The following is a 20393-nucleotide window of genomic DNA, read 5'->3' on the forward strand; positions in this document are numbered from 1 at the left end:
TTTGAACCGTTCCTTAAAGTTTTTCTTAATTGTCTGGAAGCAATCCCATTGAAAATTTATAGATGCCAAAAACGGCAAAAACATTCAGCTTTTAGGCGGTGCATTATTAAATCCATCTCTGATATGAGTAAGTAGTGATGGGCGCATCCACCAAGAATAAATACGTAATACTGATGCTGTGTACAGCGTAAAGCGTAGTGCGCGTGTTTCAGGATATTAGCGTTGACTAAAGAACGCGGAACTGCTTTGAGGTAGTAGTGTCGTAAACGACAGTTGATTTGGTTGTGTCGACGCGAACGTGATTACCCTTACGTTTCGTTTTTTATAGGTTTATCCATTTTAACGGGTGGTCTTCCACTTGTAACATTACACTAGTTACAAGCCGTTAAATATGCCATAACCAGGCCATTTAGGCAGTGGTGAGTTTCTTTATTAATTTAATTAAAAACTTTAGCAATTTATCTACGGAAAACAGTGCTAGAGTGAAAAAAGTTAAATTGTTCAGCGTAGTATTTAACACTTTTTTTATATAAAATTAAAGTATAGACATACGACTGTTTTAAATTTAAATTACGTAAGCCACTCAAATTTAAAATTTAAAAACATCTTTATAAAATAACAGCGACTATTTTGAAATTCTGATTCTCTTCTTAGATAAATTTCGTAGAAATACCACCTACTGCAAAAATCTCGTCTGAAATTCTGTGCAAAAATCTAGTCCTAAACTTTAACAGTGCGCCTACAAAGTATGGAATAAATTTAGTTTTTTTCTTTAAAGAAACTTTTATCAAAAAAAGTCCTTGAACAGGTCGATTTCGTTTTTCAGTTGAATGCAATCAAAGTAATATTTCGGATTTAGAAAAACACTACAGAAATGACAGCAATTTATTTTATAATGTGACGAGAAATGGTGGATGCGCCGGGTTAGCATTTTTTCCCTTTTTATTATTTAACAAAGTGTATCGAAAAATACTCTCGAATTATCGTCTCTTGTCAAATGTACCCTGTTGCCAGCCCTCTTTTATTGAAATTTATTACGCCCTTATGCTCCCTTACGAGGGCTGTTATATATTCAACTTCACTACTTGAAAACTTTGCCGTAAATGTATTTTTGATATATCGACACTGCAATGTCATTCACAATTTTTAGGTGTTCTGGGGTCATAAATTAAACTGGTTTTTAATTTAATTAAGCTGAACTGAATCGATATGGTTCCTCGACTGCTACTATCTGATATGCAAGGTGATGAGTCTGTTAATGTTAATTAACTGAAATTTTATTGTTATTATTTTATTCTGAAACAGAAAATGCTTAAATAATATCCTTGTCCAAAAAATTTATTAAATTAGACGAATACTTAAACATTCACATGAAGAGAGAAAATTTCAAGTATTTAAAAGCAAACGCTGAATTCTGTGAGATGGAGTAAAAAAATATACTCATCTTAGCAGGTTCACGTTACATAATTTCATTTTACATCAGAAAAGTTACGTAAATTTCTATTTATCCAAATGAAAATATGGAAACTGTCAAGATAATTTAAATACTCGTATATCTTACTTACTACATACAAACATACATAAATATGTTCGAAAACTTATCTGTTCTTCAAGAAAGTTCTTGCTATGTTAGAGTTGTTAGGCTGTCATGTGAAAAACTAAGACTTCCGATAATTTAAAGGATTAAACACAGTATAAAACTTCAACGTTTACAACGCTTATCTAATAAATAAAGATTTGATAAAGTTGGTAATGAAATATTACCGACAACTGAATAGTAAGACGACGTAATACCTACATAAGTACAGTGGAAACTATAATCCAAACTAATTATCGCAAAGGGTTTTCCGGATTATAAGTACTCGTCGGATTAACGAATTAACTGTTGTTTAAATAAATGAATAAACAATTCAAATATGTGTATTTATTCCGTACGAACACATCCTGCGTCTCAGGTGAAGTAGATAATATTTTAATTAACCGAAAATGTGACGCAAAAGTAACTTGTTAAAAATTATTCTTACTGAACAGAATAATAGTGTTATGTGTTTTATTTTTTTGTAAAAATAATAAAGTCGTCCTTTTCTTTCAAAATTTATTAAAAGTTACACCATGTTTAAATTCACCATTTTGTAGTTAAAAATTAAAAATATGGTGTAACTTTTTCAATTGCCTGAAGATGACCACGAGTGTAAGTCGAAATATGTAGCTTTAATAAAATACAATATTGAGAGAGAAGGACCACTTTATTATCCTGACAAAATTCACATAACCTCCCACGATGGATCAAAATAATTTATATGTATTTTATTAAAATAAAAACCTCAGTTTATTTTTTCTTTATGCATTAACATACTTAAGTAATGTTTTTTTAAATTATTATTTATATAATTATTTTATAAAACAGTAGCTAGTCTCAAAATTACGTATTAGCGATATCTGTTTTGTAAGTCATCATTCACTGCCAAGTATCTTTCATTGTAACAGCACTTTTTAGTCTGGTGCCATGGTTACCCTGCAATAATATTTTACTTACAATCCGAGAGCTGTAAGTAAATATTACATACAGTGTATGCCATTTTAGAACAGTATTGAAGCGTTAATTTTGCAACAAATGTTGATTTAAAAGGATAAAACAATCTGACGTTTATTAATTTTTTACAAAAATACAATAAAAAATGTAAAAGTAGCTTACTAACTTTACACTGTAAGTTTTTTTTTTTGGTCTCGAAAGCTTAAGAAAAAGCGGTACTCGGTTTTCCAATATTGTTTCCTCGACCAAAAAAATTGCACTTCCAGTTTACGGTACGTAATATATTATTTCAACATTTAGTTTTTTTTTTTAATAAATCATTTTTCGTTACCCGTGACGATTTTAGTAGTAAAAATATAGCAATAGCTAGTAGTCAAAAATTCCTACTCATACGCGTTACAATTTAATACTTTATATTTTTCTCTATGCATGTGATTTTTTTCCAATTTTTTCTACAATTCCTTATAATCAAAATTAATTAATTAATATTACACAATAGTAAACAGTTCCAAAAAAGTATTATTTAAAATTATTTCAAGCGTCATCTGGGAACAAATGATGCTCAAATGTTTTGTACAAAAACTACGCAAGCTAGCTCTAGAAAATAATTAATTATAAAAAAAATAAGAAAAATTCAAATACATAAACGTAATTTTGGTATTAGTCACAATTTTGCTATAAATTTTTTGCTCAATCATTGTTGTTTTTGTTGTAGAATAACACTAGAAATCATAAACTTTTGATTAATTAATATTATTTGCATGTTTTTAATTTAATTCAATTTAATTATAAGTGTAGAAAAATTATTTTAATTTTTTCTACAATTCCTTATAATCAAAATTAATTGATTAATATCACACAATATTAAACAGTTCCAAAAAAGTATTAGTTCAAGCGCCTTATAGGAACAAATGATGCTCAAATGTTTTGTACAAAAACTATGCAAAAAATATGGCTAGCTGTCAAAAATAATTAATAATAAAAAAATAAAAAAAATTCAAATACATAAACGTAATTTTGGTATTAGTCACAATTTTGCTATTAATTTTTTGCTCAATCATCGTTGTTTTTGCTTTAGAATAACACAGAAAATCATAAACTTTCGATTAATTAATATTATTTGCATGTTTTTAAATTAATTTAATTATAAGTGTAAAAAAATTATTTTAATTTTTTTTACAATTTTTCATAATCAAAATTAATTGATTAATATCACACAATATTAAACAGTTCCAAAAAAGTATTATTTCAAGCGTCATCTGGAAACAAATAATGTTCAAATGTTTTGTACAAAAACTACACAAAAAATATGGCTAGCTCTAAAAAATAATTAATTATAAAAAAATAAGGAAAATTCAAATACATAAACGTAATTTTGGTATTAGTCACAATTTTGCTATTAATTATTTGCTCAAGCATTTTTGTTTTTGTTTTAGAATAACACTAGAAATCATAAACTTTCGATTAATTAATATTATTTTCATGTTTTTAATTTAATTTAATTTAATTATAAGTGTAGAAAAATCCTGAAAAGAATTACATGCATAGAAAAAAATATCTATTATCTAGAACCTTGCATTGTTTTATTTGGAACAAATTCGTAATTTTTGTGAGGGGTCTGTGTTTGACGCCACAGTGATTTTTTAATTGTTTTATAGCCTCGTTAATTCTCTCTGAGCTGGATTTGTACCTTTCGACGGCGTTTGTCACTTCACCTTTGATTTCCTGTTTGTTTACCGGTGAAAAATCGATATCCAACGACCTGAAAAGGTGTTTTTTCGTTATTTATAAATCGCTCCAAATTGGGATAATAATAAACAAATCACAAAATAGTTCAAGCCGGACCTAACTGAAATAATTTCTATTTAATTTTTTGTAGTAGATGGTAAAGTGTGCTTTGTTATTCTAAACAATAGATCAAGTAGCATTTTATCTAGATAAACCCAAATTTTTGGTGTTTCCCTAAACATCTTGAAACGAATCGTAATTTGCATTTTCTATGTAATGTAAATGTCATTAATGTTCGGTCTGGTAGTGAGACATAAATGTTTTATTCTCTTCATCCATCAAGCGGAATCGGCACCTAAATATAACATGTCTAAATTTTAAATGACATTTGTACAAAGTAAACAGAAAATTCATTTTGTTCCTTCACATTGGTTTTGTAGATATTGTAGAAATCGTTTTCGTGCGGAGTATTTGAAAATGTGATGAAAAATGTAATGAAATAAGACTTGTCAGTTGTTATCACTTTTTTTATCTAACGTATTGATGCCCACGCCTTCTTACAGTAGAGCCTAGCTAATCCGGATCTCGTTAATCCGTTACATGTATTAGCTGTTTCAAAACTATAAAAACGCCCACGTTGCATTTTACCGAATTATTTTACAAATATAAGCTTTAATAACTTTAAAATAGAAGTTCTTGAACCACACATATCGGAGCAACTACGAGCATAAAAAATAATACTAATAATACTGATGCAGTAAAAAACCTTAGAATTTTAATTTTGTTATAGCTAAAACGTTTTGGGAAAAAGAATATGCATGTAATCGCAATGATATCAATGCTCAATGGAGCAATTTTATAAATATTTTCAATGATAAATTTAACGAACGTTTTCCTCTAAAACAAATAAAAGTAAAAAAACAAGAAAATATTTATAACAATGATCCTAAAGCAAAATATTATAAATATTATCTAAATTTGTTATCTGTGATAAATAAGTGTGACAATAAATATGTTATTCTTTATAAGTATGTGAAAAAAAATACGACATGGCTCTACGAGCGGCACGTAAAAATTACTATAGACAATAAGTAAGGATTCAAAATGCAAACAATAAATCAAAATGTGCTTGGAATATTGTTAACAAAATTTGTAGCAAAAATAAAAAATGTTGTGAAATTCAAATCGAAGGTGATCCTAAGCAGATTGCAAATGACATTAACCAGTATTTCATTTAATTCAGCGCCCTTTGTACGAAGTAAGTCAAATAATAATACGATCTCATCCAATGCTATATAAAACTATGTACCTATACCCAGTTACTAGTCAAGAAATTATTACCATAATTCAAAATTTAAAAAATACGAAAAACACAGGCTTTGGCGAAATATCTAATAAAATAACATAATTAAATACTATAATGAAGAAATTAGCGCACCTTTGTCTTTTGTTATTCAAAACTCTTTAGATTATGGAATTTTTCCAGAACAATTAAAACGAGCGCAAGTTGTTCCTATATACAAGAAAGGAGCCCAACATTAATATCAAATTATAGGCCAATAAGTCTAAAATTTTTGAAACTGTTATATCTTCCAGAATTACTAACTTTTTAATGAAATTTCACCTACTGAATTCATCCCAACACGGGTACTAAAGGGAAATCTGTTGACTCAGCTATATTTAGCTTCACTAATGCTCTATTAGATAAATTAGAAGAAAAAAAGGTGGTTCTTGGAATTTTCTTAGATTTCTCCAAAGCCTTTGACTGCCTAGATCATAACATCCTAATAAGTAAATTAAAGAAATACGGCATAAGAGGAATTATGTTAAAGTTGATCACATCTTATCTTAATAATAGGTATCAGCAGGTCACAATAACAAAAAACAGTACTGTATATACATCAAATAAACTTCTAGTTAAACAAGGTGTACCTCAAGGTAGTATACTAGGGCCTTTATTTTTCGTAATTTATATAAACGACCTATTAAACATTTTAACAGTCTCAGACAACAATAGTGCAGTTAACTTTGCTGATGACACAAACATATTAATTTGGGGTGAAAATATGACAGATACAATGAAAGAAGCAAAGATATGCATGAATACGGTAATAAACTGGACTAAAAAAAATAAATTAGTGTTACATTTTGAAAAAACCTACGGCATTCATTTTGCAATATGTAATCACAAGAATACACAGAAACCGAATAAAATTGTAATATCATCTAAAGAAATTGAAATAATAGAGAAAACTAATTTTCTGGGAATATGCAATGACCATAAGTTAAGCTGGACTAATCATATAGATAATTTATTAAAAAAATTAAACTCAGTACATTTTACAATACGTGTTTTAAAAAAATACATTAACATTGAACAACTAAGAATAATATACTTCGCAAATTTTCAACCATTACTAAGCTACGGTATAATATTTTGGGGGCAAAGTGGAAAGATATCAAAAGTATTGGTTGCTCAAAAACAAGTCATGAGAACTATGTTTAACTGAAAATATAATGAAACTTGTAGGAACATCTTTAAAAGCAATTACTTTTTGACAGTAACTGGTTTATACATATATAGATTACTTTTATTTTTCTTTAAACAGAATCTACTATTTAATGCCAGTAACGACCGTAAGTACAACACTCGCAAAGTAGACTTAGAGTATCCAAGACACAAACTCACGCTGACGGAAAAAAATTCTCATTATGCAGGAATAAAACTATACAATAGTTTACCTGTGCATCTACGCACACCTTGCAATTTAAATTTATTTAAAAAGAAAATATTTGACTACATTTTGGATCTCGAACCATATTCTTTAAATGAATTCTATAATAGACAGATTTTTTGACTTACGTCTTAAAATTATTTTTATGTTATTGTTATTTCCGTGTATAATACTGACGTTTTTCGTATCAATTTTGTTTCTACATCTGTATAAATTGATAGAAATAAATTGTTATATTATTATTATTATTATTATTATTATTATTATTATTATTATTATTATTATTGTTTTAAATAAGATTGACAAAACTGTAAAATAGTTATTAGCGATTAAAAGTGATTAAAAGTACAAAGTGTTTTTAAATGATTCTCATCTACTCAATTGAATACTTTGTCAATAAATGTCAAAACTGTCACTTGTGAAATTCACAAACTGTCAATTAATTTATTTTAAAAAATTCGTTAAAATGCAACTACATTGTTACACTGTGCAAGAAAAGACTTTTATTGTCAAAGTTTATTTCTGAATTGGAGACTTAATAGATAAGAATGATAATATTCAGTGTCTAAATGCCTGTCATTAATTCTACAGGATTATTCATATTTGTGCGACAAAAAATGAACCTCAAAAAGGACCTATAAAATGATGCTAATTGAGATTATAAGTCGTGTCCTATCGAAACTAATAAGAATTTTACAGCCCTGGGAAGTAGGGGTATGGAAAGACGTTTTTGCACCATAACTTTGGAATCATTTGACCAAATATTACAAAACTTGGTAGACTTACTAAAGAGAACATGCCTTTTAATCTGGTAATTATGAAAACCGGATACATCCATCCAGTTTCCGATTGCAGCATTTCCGGGTCACATTTTTTGTGTTTTTCTAATTTTTTGCCCTTTTAACACTACTTTTTTATTGCCTAAATCGATAGAGTAATCAATTGCGAATAAAAAAGGTATAACCTTTTACACCGCTAAAATGCACCATTTAATAGTTATTTTAATTTAAACAGAGGCATGCACTTGACCAAAATCAAAAAAGTATAAATTTTGAGCAAACGATATCCGTAGCAACGAAAGTGCATCTGCACTCAAAGCGCTGTCAAGTCCTGTCAGACACTTGTCAACTTTAACTTCGGACAATTTGGGCCTCTAAATTGAAAATATTTAATAAAAGGGTTTAGTTCAGTCTCTTAATCTAACCTACAAAAAATTTAAACCAATCTGGTAGCATTTTTCATTGATTAATTCACCGAAAATTCACAAAAAAAGTCTTAGTCGGTACCTGAGTATTTGTTCTATTCGGTACGTTTAAATTACCAAATTCCGAATAAAGACATTAAGATTCTTAAAAGTGCACCCCTACTACGTGGGTGCATCTACTCGCTTGTCTTCCAGACACTACAATATCGCTAAATGAACCACTCAGTTCACATTATTTTGTAAAAAAGCACCGTTATTTTTGACTGGATTGTTTGCATTTTGTATTGTTTTTTTCTAAAATTTCGGCGTTGTCTTCAAACACCTGCGCTGGTCGTACGTACATACAAAATAACCTGTAAAAATGATCAAGATCAAGCTTAAGTTTTTACAGGTTATGTCGTCCGTAAGACCGGCGCAGGCGTCCGTAGACATCGTTAGCTGAATTTCTAGAAGAAAACAATACAAATTCAGTCGAAAATACCGCTGCTTTTATTACAAAATAATGCAAATTAGTAGTGAACTGAGTGTTGTTCATTTAGTGTCTGGAAGACAAGCGAGTAGATGCATCCAATTTGGTGTATTAAACGTACAGAATGGAACAAATAATCAGGTACCGACTAAGACTTTTTTTGTGAATTTTCGGTGAATTATCAATGAAAAATGCTACCAGATTGGTTTAAATTTTTTGTAGGTTAGATTAAGAGACTGAACTAAACCCTTTTATAAAATATTTTCAATTTAGAGCCCCAAATTGTCCAAAGTTAAAGTTGACAAGTGTCTGACAGGACTTGACAGCGTTTTGAGTGCAGATGCACTTTCGTTACTACGGATATCGTCTGCTCAAAATTTATACTTTTTTGATTTTGGTCAAGTGGATGCCTCTGATTAAATGGTGCATTTTAACGCTGTAAAAGGTTATACCTTTTTTATTCGCAATTGATTACTCTATCGATTTAGGCAATAAAAAAGTAGTGTTAAGAGGGCAAAAAATTAGAAAAACACAAAAAATGTGACCCGGAAATGCTGCAACCGGAAACTGGATGGATGTATTCGGTTTTCATAATTACCAGATTAAAAGCCATGTTCTCTTTAGTAAGTCTACCAAGTTTTGTAATATTTGGTCAAATGATTCCAAAGTTATGGTGCAAAAACGTCTTTCCATACCCCTACTTCCCAGGGCTGTAAAATTCTTACCAGTTTCGATAGGACACGACTTATAATCTCAATTAGCATCATTTTATAGGTCCTTTTTGAGGTTCATTTTTTGTCGCACAAATATGAATAACCCTGTATAAGCGGCATTTCTGATTTTACATGGGAAATTCACAGACGACTAGATGAGAATCATTTAAAAACACATTGTATAATACTAAGACTGAAAATAGTTCACTGAGAGAACATTTTACAAAACGAATTTCTTGACATTTATTGAGAAACATCAAATGTCAAAAACCCAATAAGAGGCCCAGACTGCAACGTCAGTAGCTTTGTTAGAAGTACAGACATGAACATAAAAAAGAGATAAGTACTTGGGATGCGATTAAGCAGGCTTTGACTTTACTTCGATATCATGAAGCCTCGAACGAGTAATGACGTATTTACCACCTCGGTTCTAATACCCATTAAGAGTTTCGTCCGTTTAATTTATTTTATGTTTAATAAAAATATCATGACGTTCACTCCTGTACTTATTATTGTTATTACACCTGTGCTGAGCTGATAAGTTACCTTCTTGTTAACACAGTAATAAAATAACAAATTTCCGTTCTTGTTATTACTCTTTATTGATACAGTATTGGGTTTAGCAGGAAATTAAATTTTTGCCTGCGATGTGTACACAGTTTCAAGTCCAAACCATGGAAATCAATACAAATACTCATGTTTTCAGTTGAAAATATTACATACACTATGCATTGCTAACTTAAGAGTAGAAAAAGTAATATAAAATGTATGTATGCTGGGTTTCCGCAAAAACCCGTAAAAGAAGCATGTTACTGGAAACGGCGGGCGTTAAAATATCGCAATCTAATATCTACGAGAGCTTTCAAAGTTGGATTTTCCTGTGAATAAACACAAATGATAATAACAATTTTATACATCAATCACTTCCCACTCAAGGGATGGAATGACGTAGGTGTGTCCTGATCTCTAAAAGCTCAGGTCACTTGAAATGAACAGTGCTTTGCACATAATGTAATCACATTTGCGTATTTTTGGTTGCTTTAAAGATTAGTTCAGATAGATTTTTTTGTAATTTGCCTCCATATAAACATTTTAAAAAATGCAACGTCATTATTTGACGCAAGATTTTACGAAAATTGGTGTAAACTCATCTGACTATTCCACATCTGTAGTTTCGGAGATATGTATTACATGAAAATTTTTGAATCACTTCAGTTTACCGAAAATAAATAAAACATAAAACATAGGAATTGATCTAAAACGACTTATAGTCTCTTCGACTAGTTAATTATCGACTTCTTAGTAAAATTTCCTGGCAGTTGAGTCAAAATTCTGCAATTAATCCAAATAAAACAACTTGGTCAAAATTTTTATTTACTGATCTACCAAAAATTCGTCAAAATCACAATAACCAAAAACTCCAAATCTGGCTCCGTTTTTGTTCTGCGATTCTTAGTTTTGAAGATCGGTTTAAATTTTTTAATTTCTGAGCAAAATTTTGTGGCTACAGAGTCAAAATTGTGCAAATAATCCGTAAAAAGGTATCTTTCTCAAAATTTTCACTTATCAACATATCAATAAAAAATTATCAAGGTTAGAATTACCCAAAACGTATGTCTAAAATAATCCATTTAGACGTAAAATTGTGTGAGAATTCTAAAACTGTCTCTATTTTTGTTCTATGACTCGCAGTTTTGAAAATATTTGACGGAAAATTTTAATTTTTCAAATCTACCAAAAATAAATTTACTCATAAGAGTAAATTTTTAAACTGTGGTTACGGTAAAACTAAAAGAGCTTGGAGAAAACGCTTTATTCCATCGTAAAGAGCATATCAAAATCTATCAGATAGGATGGATTTTTTACAGATTTTTTTAATAACAATTTTTTTTTCAATAACGTCAAAAATGTTAGAAAAAGTGGAACAGTTTTAATCCTTACCTATGCAAAATATTCTGAAAAAGCGATTGGCGTCGAAAAAATTGTCAAATTTCCAATAGTTTTTTGGTTATATATTTTTTTTAATTTTACCTATTTTTACTTTTAGTTGCAATTTTCTCATAAGCTATTAATTGGATTACAATGACTTTTTTTAGAAAGACAAATAACTAATGGATTACAATGACTTTTTGTTAGAAAGACAAATCACTAATAGACCTTTCCAACGATATTAAACTCTATAGAGTTAGCTTTAATACCAAAAATCAACAAATATCTTGCAAAAATCTAGAAAAATCAAACATCAAAAAGTGGAACCTATTGCGTTTTTTATATTTTTAACCTACCAAGAGAGCTGTAAAAGTGTAGAAAAGTCCATACAACATTGCTAGTACGAGTTTTAAAAAAATATTAGTTTTAATTTTTTGAAGGTGAGTAAATTACTCAGTAAAATTTTAGCCAAAAAATTTCAAAATTTTAAGTTTTGTAAAATGCTGGTATAATACCTAGAATGAACCCCAGAATTCACTGGGGTTTTGCTTTAAGTTTTGCTTTAAGTTTTATGGTTTCCGAGAAAAGTTAAAAATAAGGTAAAAAAATCTAGGAAAATCAGAAAAAATACTTAAATTAGTAAATTATAACACATTAAGTATTTTTTATTTTTTGAGTTATTTGTTTAAAAAAATATTGTACCTAATTTATTTGGAAAGCTATTTGCCACATTCACAATTAGCTAAACACGTTAGGTAAATTATTATTGTTTTCTTTTAGAATATTACTAGCAAAAGACTTTCAAAATGAAAAATGTCTCACTTATAAGTACTTTTTGAGCTATTAAATAGAAATTACCTCTAAAATGCCTTTTTTACCATCTCATAACTGCTTTAGGACATATCTACTGTCGCAAGTTCTATACATCAATTATTATTATTATCATTTTGTATTTTCAATGTTATTGTCATGTTACTACAAATTTTTCAGTTCTTATGAGTTTTGAAAATTTTTACAAAATGATTACCTACTCTCAGATATGTGCCAATTCTTCATTTTACTAAGAGAACTCTTCAAATTGCTAAAAGGCGCCTAAAAATGAATCAAAGCTAAGCTAAACTACAAAATTAATTTCTAAATCCGAAAATAATCTAATAAATACTAGGTTTCAAAGTGCCTAAACAAAAATATATTACCAAATACACATTAAGAGAAATCGTGTCCTGCATTTCATTAAAATCAACTTAAATGACACGTGTTTGTACATACACGTGTATTTACACCTTACACCCGCATCGGCCATGTGCGGAATAAATAGCCCTTTCGTAAAATCGTAAATCCATGAAAGCAGTAAAATTTAAATTTACTTTGAAGGTGGAACTTTCGAATAAGCATTTTTTGAAAAGATGAAAAACAACATCATTGACAATAAACAAATATGTTATTTTTAGAAAAAGCTTTAGGAAAAGCAAAAAAGACAAAACAGATTTTTTGACTTGAAGAATACAAAAATAATCTCAAACTATTATTTTATTTAATTTTCTGTCAATAGCTTCAAAACAAAAGTTTTTTCTATGTTTCAATGTAATACTGTAGAATGTTCACTTCAGAACATATTTTATTGTTAGAATGAACTTCATTTCTGAAAGAAGCTCGTCTAATAAATAAATAAATAATTCAGAAATATCAATGAAGGATGAAACAGAAAAGTTCATTCAGATAACTCATATAACTATAATAAAACGACTAGATATAAGAATGCGTGTGAGTGTTATCAGTTATTTTCTTAATATTCTATAGTGCTTCGTCTATCATATATCAGATTGCGCTTAATGTAAGAGATTTGTGATACGTATTAAATTTCCAATTTATTTTATGTACGTATGAGCTTTCAAACATGATTGACTGGAAAACGAAAACATCATAGAAAATTCAAAAATAACTCATGATACTGTGTTCATCTATTTTATTTTTTAATGTTTTTTTAAACTATTTTAGTATTTACCTAAACTTATCTAAAAAATATAAAAATTAATGCCTTAGTAGTTTTTCTTCAGTCCTAAATTTGCATAAAATTTTATAATTTTTTATCATACAACGAATCACCAGTGCTTTTCTCACTTTTGTATGAAGCTTTTGATACTTATCTTTTAATGGTAGATATTGAAATAATTTGAGTGTCTTGACAAAAACAAGCTCCTCTTAAATTACACAAAGCCAACAAAAAGAGAACCAAGATTTTCATCACTACTTCAAAGAAAAAAAACTTTATTAAAACTCAAACAACTTGGAATATTCTTTTTTGTTAGTGCATCTATAAAAAGATGATTAATGTTTTTCTGAAAACGTAACCATTTAGATGTCTCCTACAGATTACGACTAAGTATTTAACTTTAATTCTTTCAAATCAAAAGCCAAAAGGTGTAGCTAACTTCAGGTCTAATTACAGGTGGAAGAATTACTTTTGAATACTTTAGTTTTAAAAGGTCACTAATAAATTTCGCAAGCCGTATAAGTTGCGTGAGAACCGGCAATAACTTAAAGGAAGGAAGAAGTAAACTAATAATTCTTTTGGTACAATTCATCAACTGTGTTTTACGTCGATTAGATTACACAACACTTAAATTATGAAGCGCATTATTATTTCACGGCACTTGGTTGTTTCTCACAGAACTTTGTCCAGATGTAACAGCAATTCAAAAGAAAGGCATTTATCCAAGTGTTTCATTCAAAATGCCTTCAGTGCAATGCTCGTAAAATTATCCTGTCAAAGGAAACCTACGTTATTTCAGTTATCTAAATGAATTTTTCTGTTACAGGAGCTAATAAATCACCGTGACGTGATGTTAGTCATCGCTGAATACTGCTGATAAATGAGGAGGATGTCTCTCTTGTACTCCAGTGAATCACCTAGTCCTGTAACCCTATGCTTCAATGGTAGCACAACTGATTGTTCCCCCTGCATGTGGAACAATCTTTCGTCGATTCCTTCACCAATGTTAGGAACTATTCCGGTGTCGGAAGACCCGCGTATTGAAGTCCTTAGACTTTACTCATACGGAGTTGCCCTGCCTTTTATTTGCTTCCTGGGGATAGTGGGAAATGTTTTCAATCTGATTGTGCTAACTAGAAGAAACATGCGAGGAACGGCCTACATCTACATGAGGGGTTCGTAATATTGTTACTCCCACGCACTGTCCTCGCTATCTCATATATTTATCTTAAGGGAAGAGTTTAAAAATTTCTCATTGTTGTTATTTAATTTAGTAAAAAAAATACTACAGTCGGTCTTCGATAACTTATCAAAAATAACTAAAAAAATAAATTTGACATTACATAGTAGATGCGCTGTAAAAAATTATTATTTCCCATGGCATTCTAAAACGAATAATGCTTAAATGTTTGGTGCAAATAATCGGTAAAAAAATTGTCACTAGATTCAAAGTATGGATGTTAAGAAAAAAAATTGACTTAGAAAGGCAAATTTTGGTCCAAGGTCTGACAAAAGAGTTCGAAATATCAAGAAAAAATGTGTCATTTTTAATTGCTCCTCTGTATTAAACTTTTGTCCGTTATATCTACCCGAATAGTAAGAATAAAAATAATAAGACCAGAACTTATGTCGTATTGAAACTAGTTTATTTACTTAAGCAAGAACTGATAGTACATATTGTTAGTTTTTGAATGGTTTTTCATAAATTATATATTAAATTAAATTTCTAAGTACAATTTACCTTCAACAAATTGATAATTTAAATAAAATTAGCTAAACCGTATTTTATTATGTATTTGAAAAAATATTAGTTGCAGCTCAATGATAACTTAGCTCTAGTTTAAAAGTAATTTAGAAAAATGCCGTTCCTTAAATGTTTTGTGCAAATAATAGTCAAAAAAAATTATCATTATACTCAAAGTATGAATAATGAGGAAAAAATATTAGACTTACAAAGGCAAATTTTGGTCCAAGGAATGACAAAAGAGTTCGAAATATCAAGAAAAAATGTGGCATTTTTAATTGCTCCTCTGTATTGGACTTTTGTCCGTTATATCTACCCGAAAAGTAAGGAGAAAAATAATAAGACCAGAACTTATTTCGTATTGAAATAAGTTAATTTACTTAAGCAAGTACTGATAGTACATATTGTTAGTTTTTGAATGGTTTTTCATAAATTATATTAAATTAAATTTCTAAGTACAATTTACCTTCAACGAATTGATAATTTAAATAAAATTAGCTAAACCGTATTTTATTATGTATTTGAAAAAATATTAGTTGCAGCTCAATGATAACTTAGCTCTAGTTTAAAGGTAATTTAGAAAAATGCCGTTCCTTAAATGTTTTGTGCAAATAATAGTCAAAAAAAATTATCATTATACTCAAAGTATGAATAATGAGGAAAAAATTAGACTTACAAAGGCAAATTTTGGTCCAAGGAATGACAAAAGAGTTCGAAATATCAAGAAAAAATGTGGCATTTTTAATTGCTCCTCTGTATTGGACTTTTGTCCGTTATATCTACCCGAAAAGTAAGGAGAAAAATAATAAGACCAGAACTTATTTCGTATTGAAACTAGTTCATTCACTTAAATAAATGTGATTTTTTATAAATTCTATATTAAATTAAATTTCTAAGTACACTTTACCTTCAACAAATCAATAATTTTGATAAAATAAGGTAAACCGTATTTTATTATGTATTTAAGAAATACTAGGAGCCGCTTAAAAATAACCTAGCTATAATTTAAAAGTAATTTAGAAAAATACCGTTCCTCTTAAGAATATTAAAATTTTACTTTTACAGTTCTATCACATTTTTATGATAGTTTTTTTTATTATTTTAAAATAGTTATCTGAATGTGTAACACTATGCTGTAACACTTTTGATACAAAATGCAACGAAATTGTGTTACTAAAATAGTCCTGAAAATGTTTGTTTCATTTGTAGAAATTTAACATAATTGTCGCATTAACGGAATATCTGCTCATTAAATTAATACAAGAAGACAATTTTTTATTTTAAAGATTGATGAAGAGTTGAATGGTTTCGAAAAATTGACATGAAATAGTTTTAAATTGGGTGCCACAAATTTTTTGTATAACAAAAAAGAACTAATAAAAATTGTGGTGATGTGAGCGATGAACCATGGAGAGCGTTTCCACCAAGATTTTTTTTTCAAGGATGGTGGAACCCTGAAATGAGAGTATGAATTTAAAGTAACAAATAAAATTCAAATTTTTCTTGTGGGTAATTTTTCAAAAAATCTTCGAACAGGTCGATTTATTTTTGTAAATACTAACATTTGTCACGTCACTGGTTTCTGATTAATTTTTTACGCCATTTTTATTTTTTTTTAAATGGCAACCAAATTTTTGTTTACTGTTTTTGATACTATACTCTTTTATTAAATAAAAAATATATAAAAAAACTTATTGATAATTACACATAAAAAGCTTTATTTTTTTTTGTTTTATATATTATAACGACTGATAAGCGATTTTTTTTTGCTCATCTAGAAAAATTACAACAAGAAAAATATGAATTTTATACGTTAATTTAAACTCACTCTGTATATCAGGATATTCTATTAAAGATAGGCAATAAAATGCCGTACTTAGGTGTTTTTCATATTGATTAACAGTTTTTTTCGTTCTAATAACTATATATCGTTTTCTTTCAGCTTAAGTTTTAAAGTACCACATAAACTTTCTTATTTGTGCCAAGTTTCAAGATTTATGCTGTTTATGAATACAAGTAAAAGAAAAACAAATTATGCTAAAGTTAGGGGCCAAAGTTTAAAATTTGTTGATCAGTGTAATCGAAATTGATCAAAATTTCTTTTTTTATTAAAAAATATGTACCTATATCAAAATATCTTTACTGTTTTGTCAGCATTTAATTCGAGTTTATTTGATGAAAGCAAGTGTACCTAGAATAAACAATTTCGTCGTAAAAAATGTTTACGTTTTGTTTAATCGTTAATCATGTTTTGGGTGCGATGAAGTTGTGACAAGGATTTAGAAAAATCTCTCTTAATCATCCGAATAATTTTGCTCCGGTTTATTTATTTATTTACCATATCCCTTAATTTATTTCAATTTTTTTAATAATGTTTTTTCAATTAATTAGTTTCTAGTAGTTTTGTTTATCAAAGTAATAATATTTTTAAAATAATAAAGTAAATTACTGAAGTATTTGATGTTAAAGTACTTTTACTGCAAGGAAAATTTGTATAAGGAAATATCTTTAGGTAGGTATTTGTTTTATAAGCTTATTTGTGTTTTTAGTTTAATTATCGATTTTATTCTACATTAATTTTACCTAAAAAATTGCTTATTTTTTTCTGTTTTTTATTGTAATATTTGTTATGTTTCTACAGACTCAGATGAGTCCAGAACATGTTTCATAATTAACTTTTCAATACAGACACAAAATAGTATAAGTTTAATACAAGTTTTAATGAAGTTTGTAAAATGCAACTTTTACAATTTTCTTTCGTAGACATTTTATAAATAAAGAAGTTTGTGTTATTACGCTTACAAATTCTTGCTACTTTGTTATAAAATATTCGTATTCGTATTTATTGATAGAGAACTGAAGAAAAAAATATTTTTCAATTACATAAAAATATGTACGAATAGTAATTTACTAAGTGAATTTTTACTAACATGTATTTTAAATAGCGATCAATTTTTATATTTTTATTTTATCTAATAACCATTGTAATATGTGCTATGATATTATTATCAAATAAAAATAATAAATAAACAAAAAACGAGAAATCTGAAAAAATAGTGCTTTTAAAAAACTTCATAACAACACAGCTACAGTCGTCGGCCATCAACTGATGACAAGCATCAGTTTATTCATTTTGTGGGTTTTTAGAATAAAATAAAAAGTGTTATGAGACATGTAACGTTATCAGGTTTTACATCACTTGGGAATTTAAAAAACTCGTTTTTCGTACATTCCTTAGTAGCGCAAAAACCCTAATAACGTACTTCATCACCTAAACCACTATAACTTCCTACAACACATGTTTTTTTAATCGTATATCCATAACTTTATAACTTCACTTTTTCAAAACGGCTTGCACTTTAATAGCTGTAAATTCTTCAATCGTCTCCCGCAAGAAATTAAAAACGCACATACTCTCAAGAAATTTAAACATAAAATTAAAAAAATACTTAGCATGCTACAATATCAAGGACTTCTTTGAAACCTAATTATAATTATTTCAATATGACATTATTTCTTCAACCAAATCTCTGTATGGTTTTCTAAAGTAAATACAATTAATGTTATTATTGTTATTATTATTATTATTATATTTTGTTATTTACCAATATATAAAAAAATCACAGCACTTGTCAAACACATTCTGGAAAGGCAATTAAAATACTTGTCCCCTTAATATAGGTACACCTACACGGTTTCCTAACTTATCCAAATATCTTAGATTGTACATGTTCCTAAGTTTCTTGAGCAAGATTTCCAAGTTGTAGTAAAAAACGGCATTCCTTTTTTGTGTTTGGTATTTGGTCCGCAGTTTAATATGGTCTCCTTGATTAGGAATTAGTGCAGTAGAGCAAGAAATGGTTATTTGTGGAACATGGAACAGTCAAAACACAAGCACCTATTACAACGCCGTCCTAATTAGCTCTGATGCGTAAAGCGGAAAATACAAGCTGCAAGAAAATTCGAAAATGGCCATTAATCAAAATGTGTAACACGTCCTCTCACTCTAAGACAATTATTTGGAAAACTATGTCTGTTAGAAACTTAGCAGAACAAAAATCACCGAAACTTGGCTTTGGTTTTAGTTTAGCATAGTTTTCTTGCATATTATTGTTCAATATTTCAAGGTACGTATAAAAATAATCACTCTTGTTTTCTACAAGAAAACGACCCTTTTCTGATGGTGTTTTTAGCAGGTAATATCAATTTATCAATATTTATTTGACATAAAACAGTGATAAATAATCCCCCCAACAAGCTACAACGGCTGCGACTGCAGAAATGCAGTCCCTGTATTGCTGCTCTAAATTTTCATAACGCTTTTCCCCCTTATAACCACATTTTTCCATAACTTAAAATATTTTCAAGATTTATGGTCTAAATACGTACTTACGTAACTCTGAAATTAAAGCACAACTGTCAGAGATCTCGTTAAAAGAGGAATTGTGTGGTTATCCATAAACTGTGCTACTACGAACATAAATAATATGAAATTGTCTGGTTGTCTTGATTAAATAATGGAGCGTGTTTCATCAGATAGAGGCACTTCCTCTATTTCCGACATTCTCTGGACGCTCCCCTATAAATAATTTCCTGGGTTTTATTTTCGTTCTACTTTATCAACTGTCCTAATAAATCGATCATAATAACATTATAATTTCAGACTTAGAATAAAAAGACTAATGTATCACTTGAGACACCCTGGAAGAATTTACTGCTACAAAGCAAAGACCGTATTTCACACAGTTTACAATTTAACCACTCTAATTATTCTGTTACGCTGTCATGAGATATAATATTTCAAGACCTGATAGGAAATACATGATAACTACAGGTTGGTTCGTCTAAATCTCACATTAGAAATATTGGGAGTTTTAATAATAATGATAATCAAAGATAAACTTGTATCAACTTTATTACTTTAAATGGAAAGCTATTTTTTGCCAATTCTCGGAGTTTTCCCGTTTTCAAGAAAAAAATTGCCTAAAATGAATGGTTTGTTCTAGTTTAGTTTACTCGTTTCTAAGCAAAAAATCGTCCAAAACAAGCCGTTTTCGTCCAAACTGAAATATAATTCGTTCTCTTGTAGCTGAGTAAGGCGTTTTCAGTCTGTTAATTCCATATAAGTTTTCTTGTTTCTAAGCAAAGAATCGTTCGAATTATGCCCTTTTTAACCAAATTGTAACTTAATTCGTTCTTTCCTGAATACGGCGTTTTCAATCTGTTTCATACGTGTATAAGTTTTCAAGTTTCTAAGCAAAAAATTATCCAAAAGGAGCAGTTTTCGTTCTAACTGAAATTTAATTCGTTCTTTTGTGCCTGAATATAGCGTTTTCAGCTTATTT

The 20393-nt window shown here is 28.8% G+C and overlaps 1 protein-coding gene across 3 annotated transcripts in view; it reads left to right on the plus strand.

Moving 5' to 3' along the window:
- Positions 1-226: 226 nt before the first annotated feature.
- The window catches only part of LOC656752 (uncharacterized protein), a 59684-nt gene continuing 39517 nt past the window's right edge, over positions 227-20393 (plus strand). Inside the window, exons 1-2 of one of the 3 annotated variants that reach the window (XM_963259.4) lie at positions 227-419; positions 14131-14479. In XM_963259.4, the coding sequence (XP_968352.3) occupies positions 14185-14479 (295 nt within the window). In that variant the 5' untranslated portion in view covers positions 227-419; positions 14131-14184. Of the gene's footprint in view, positions 420-8337; positions 8811-14130; positions 14480-20393 lie in introns of those variants that run through there. The other 2 variants (XM_064358923.1, XR_010335422.1) reach the window with 2 other exon arrangements.

This window comes from Tribolium castaneum, chromosome 1 (assembly GCF_031307605.1).
Source record: "Tribolium castaneum strain GA2 chromosome 1, icTriCast1.1, whole genome shotgun sequence".
Lineage (NCBI taxonomy): Eukaryota > Metazoa > Arthropoda > Insecta > Coleoptera > Tenebrionidae > Tribolium > Tribolium castaneum.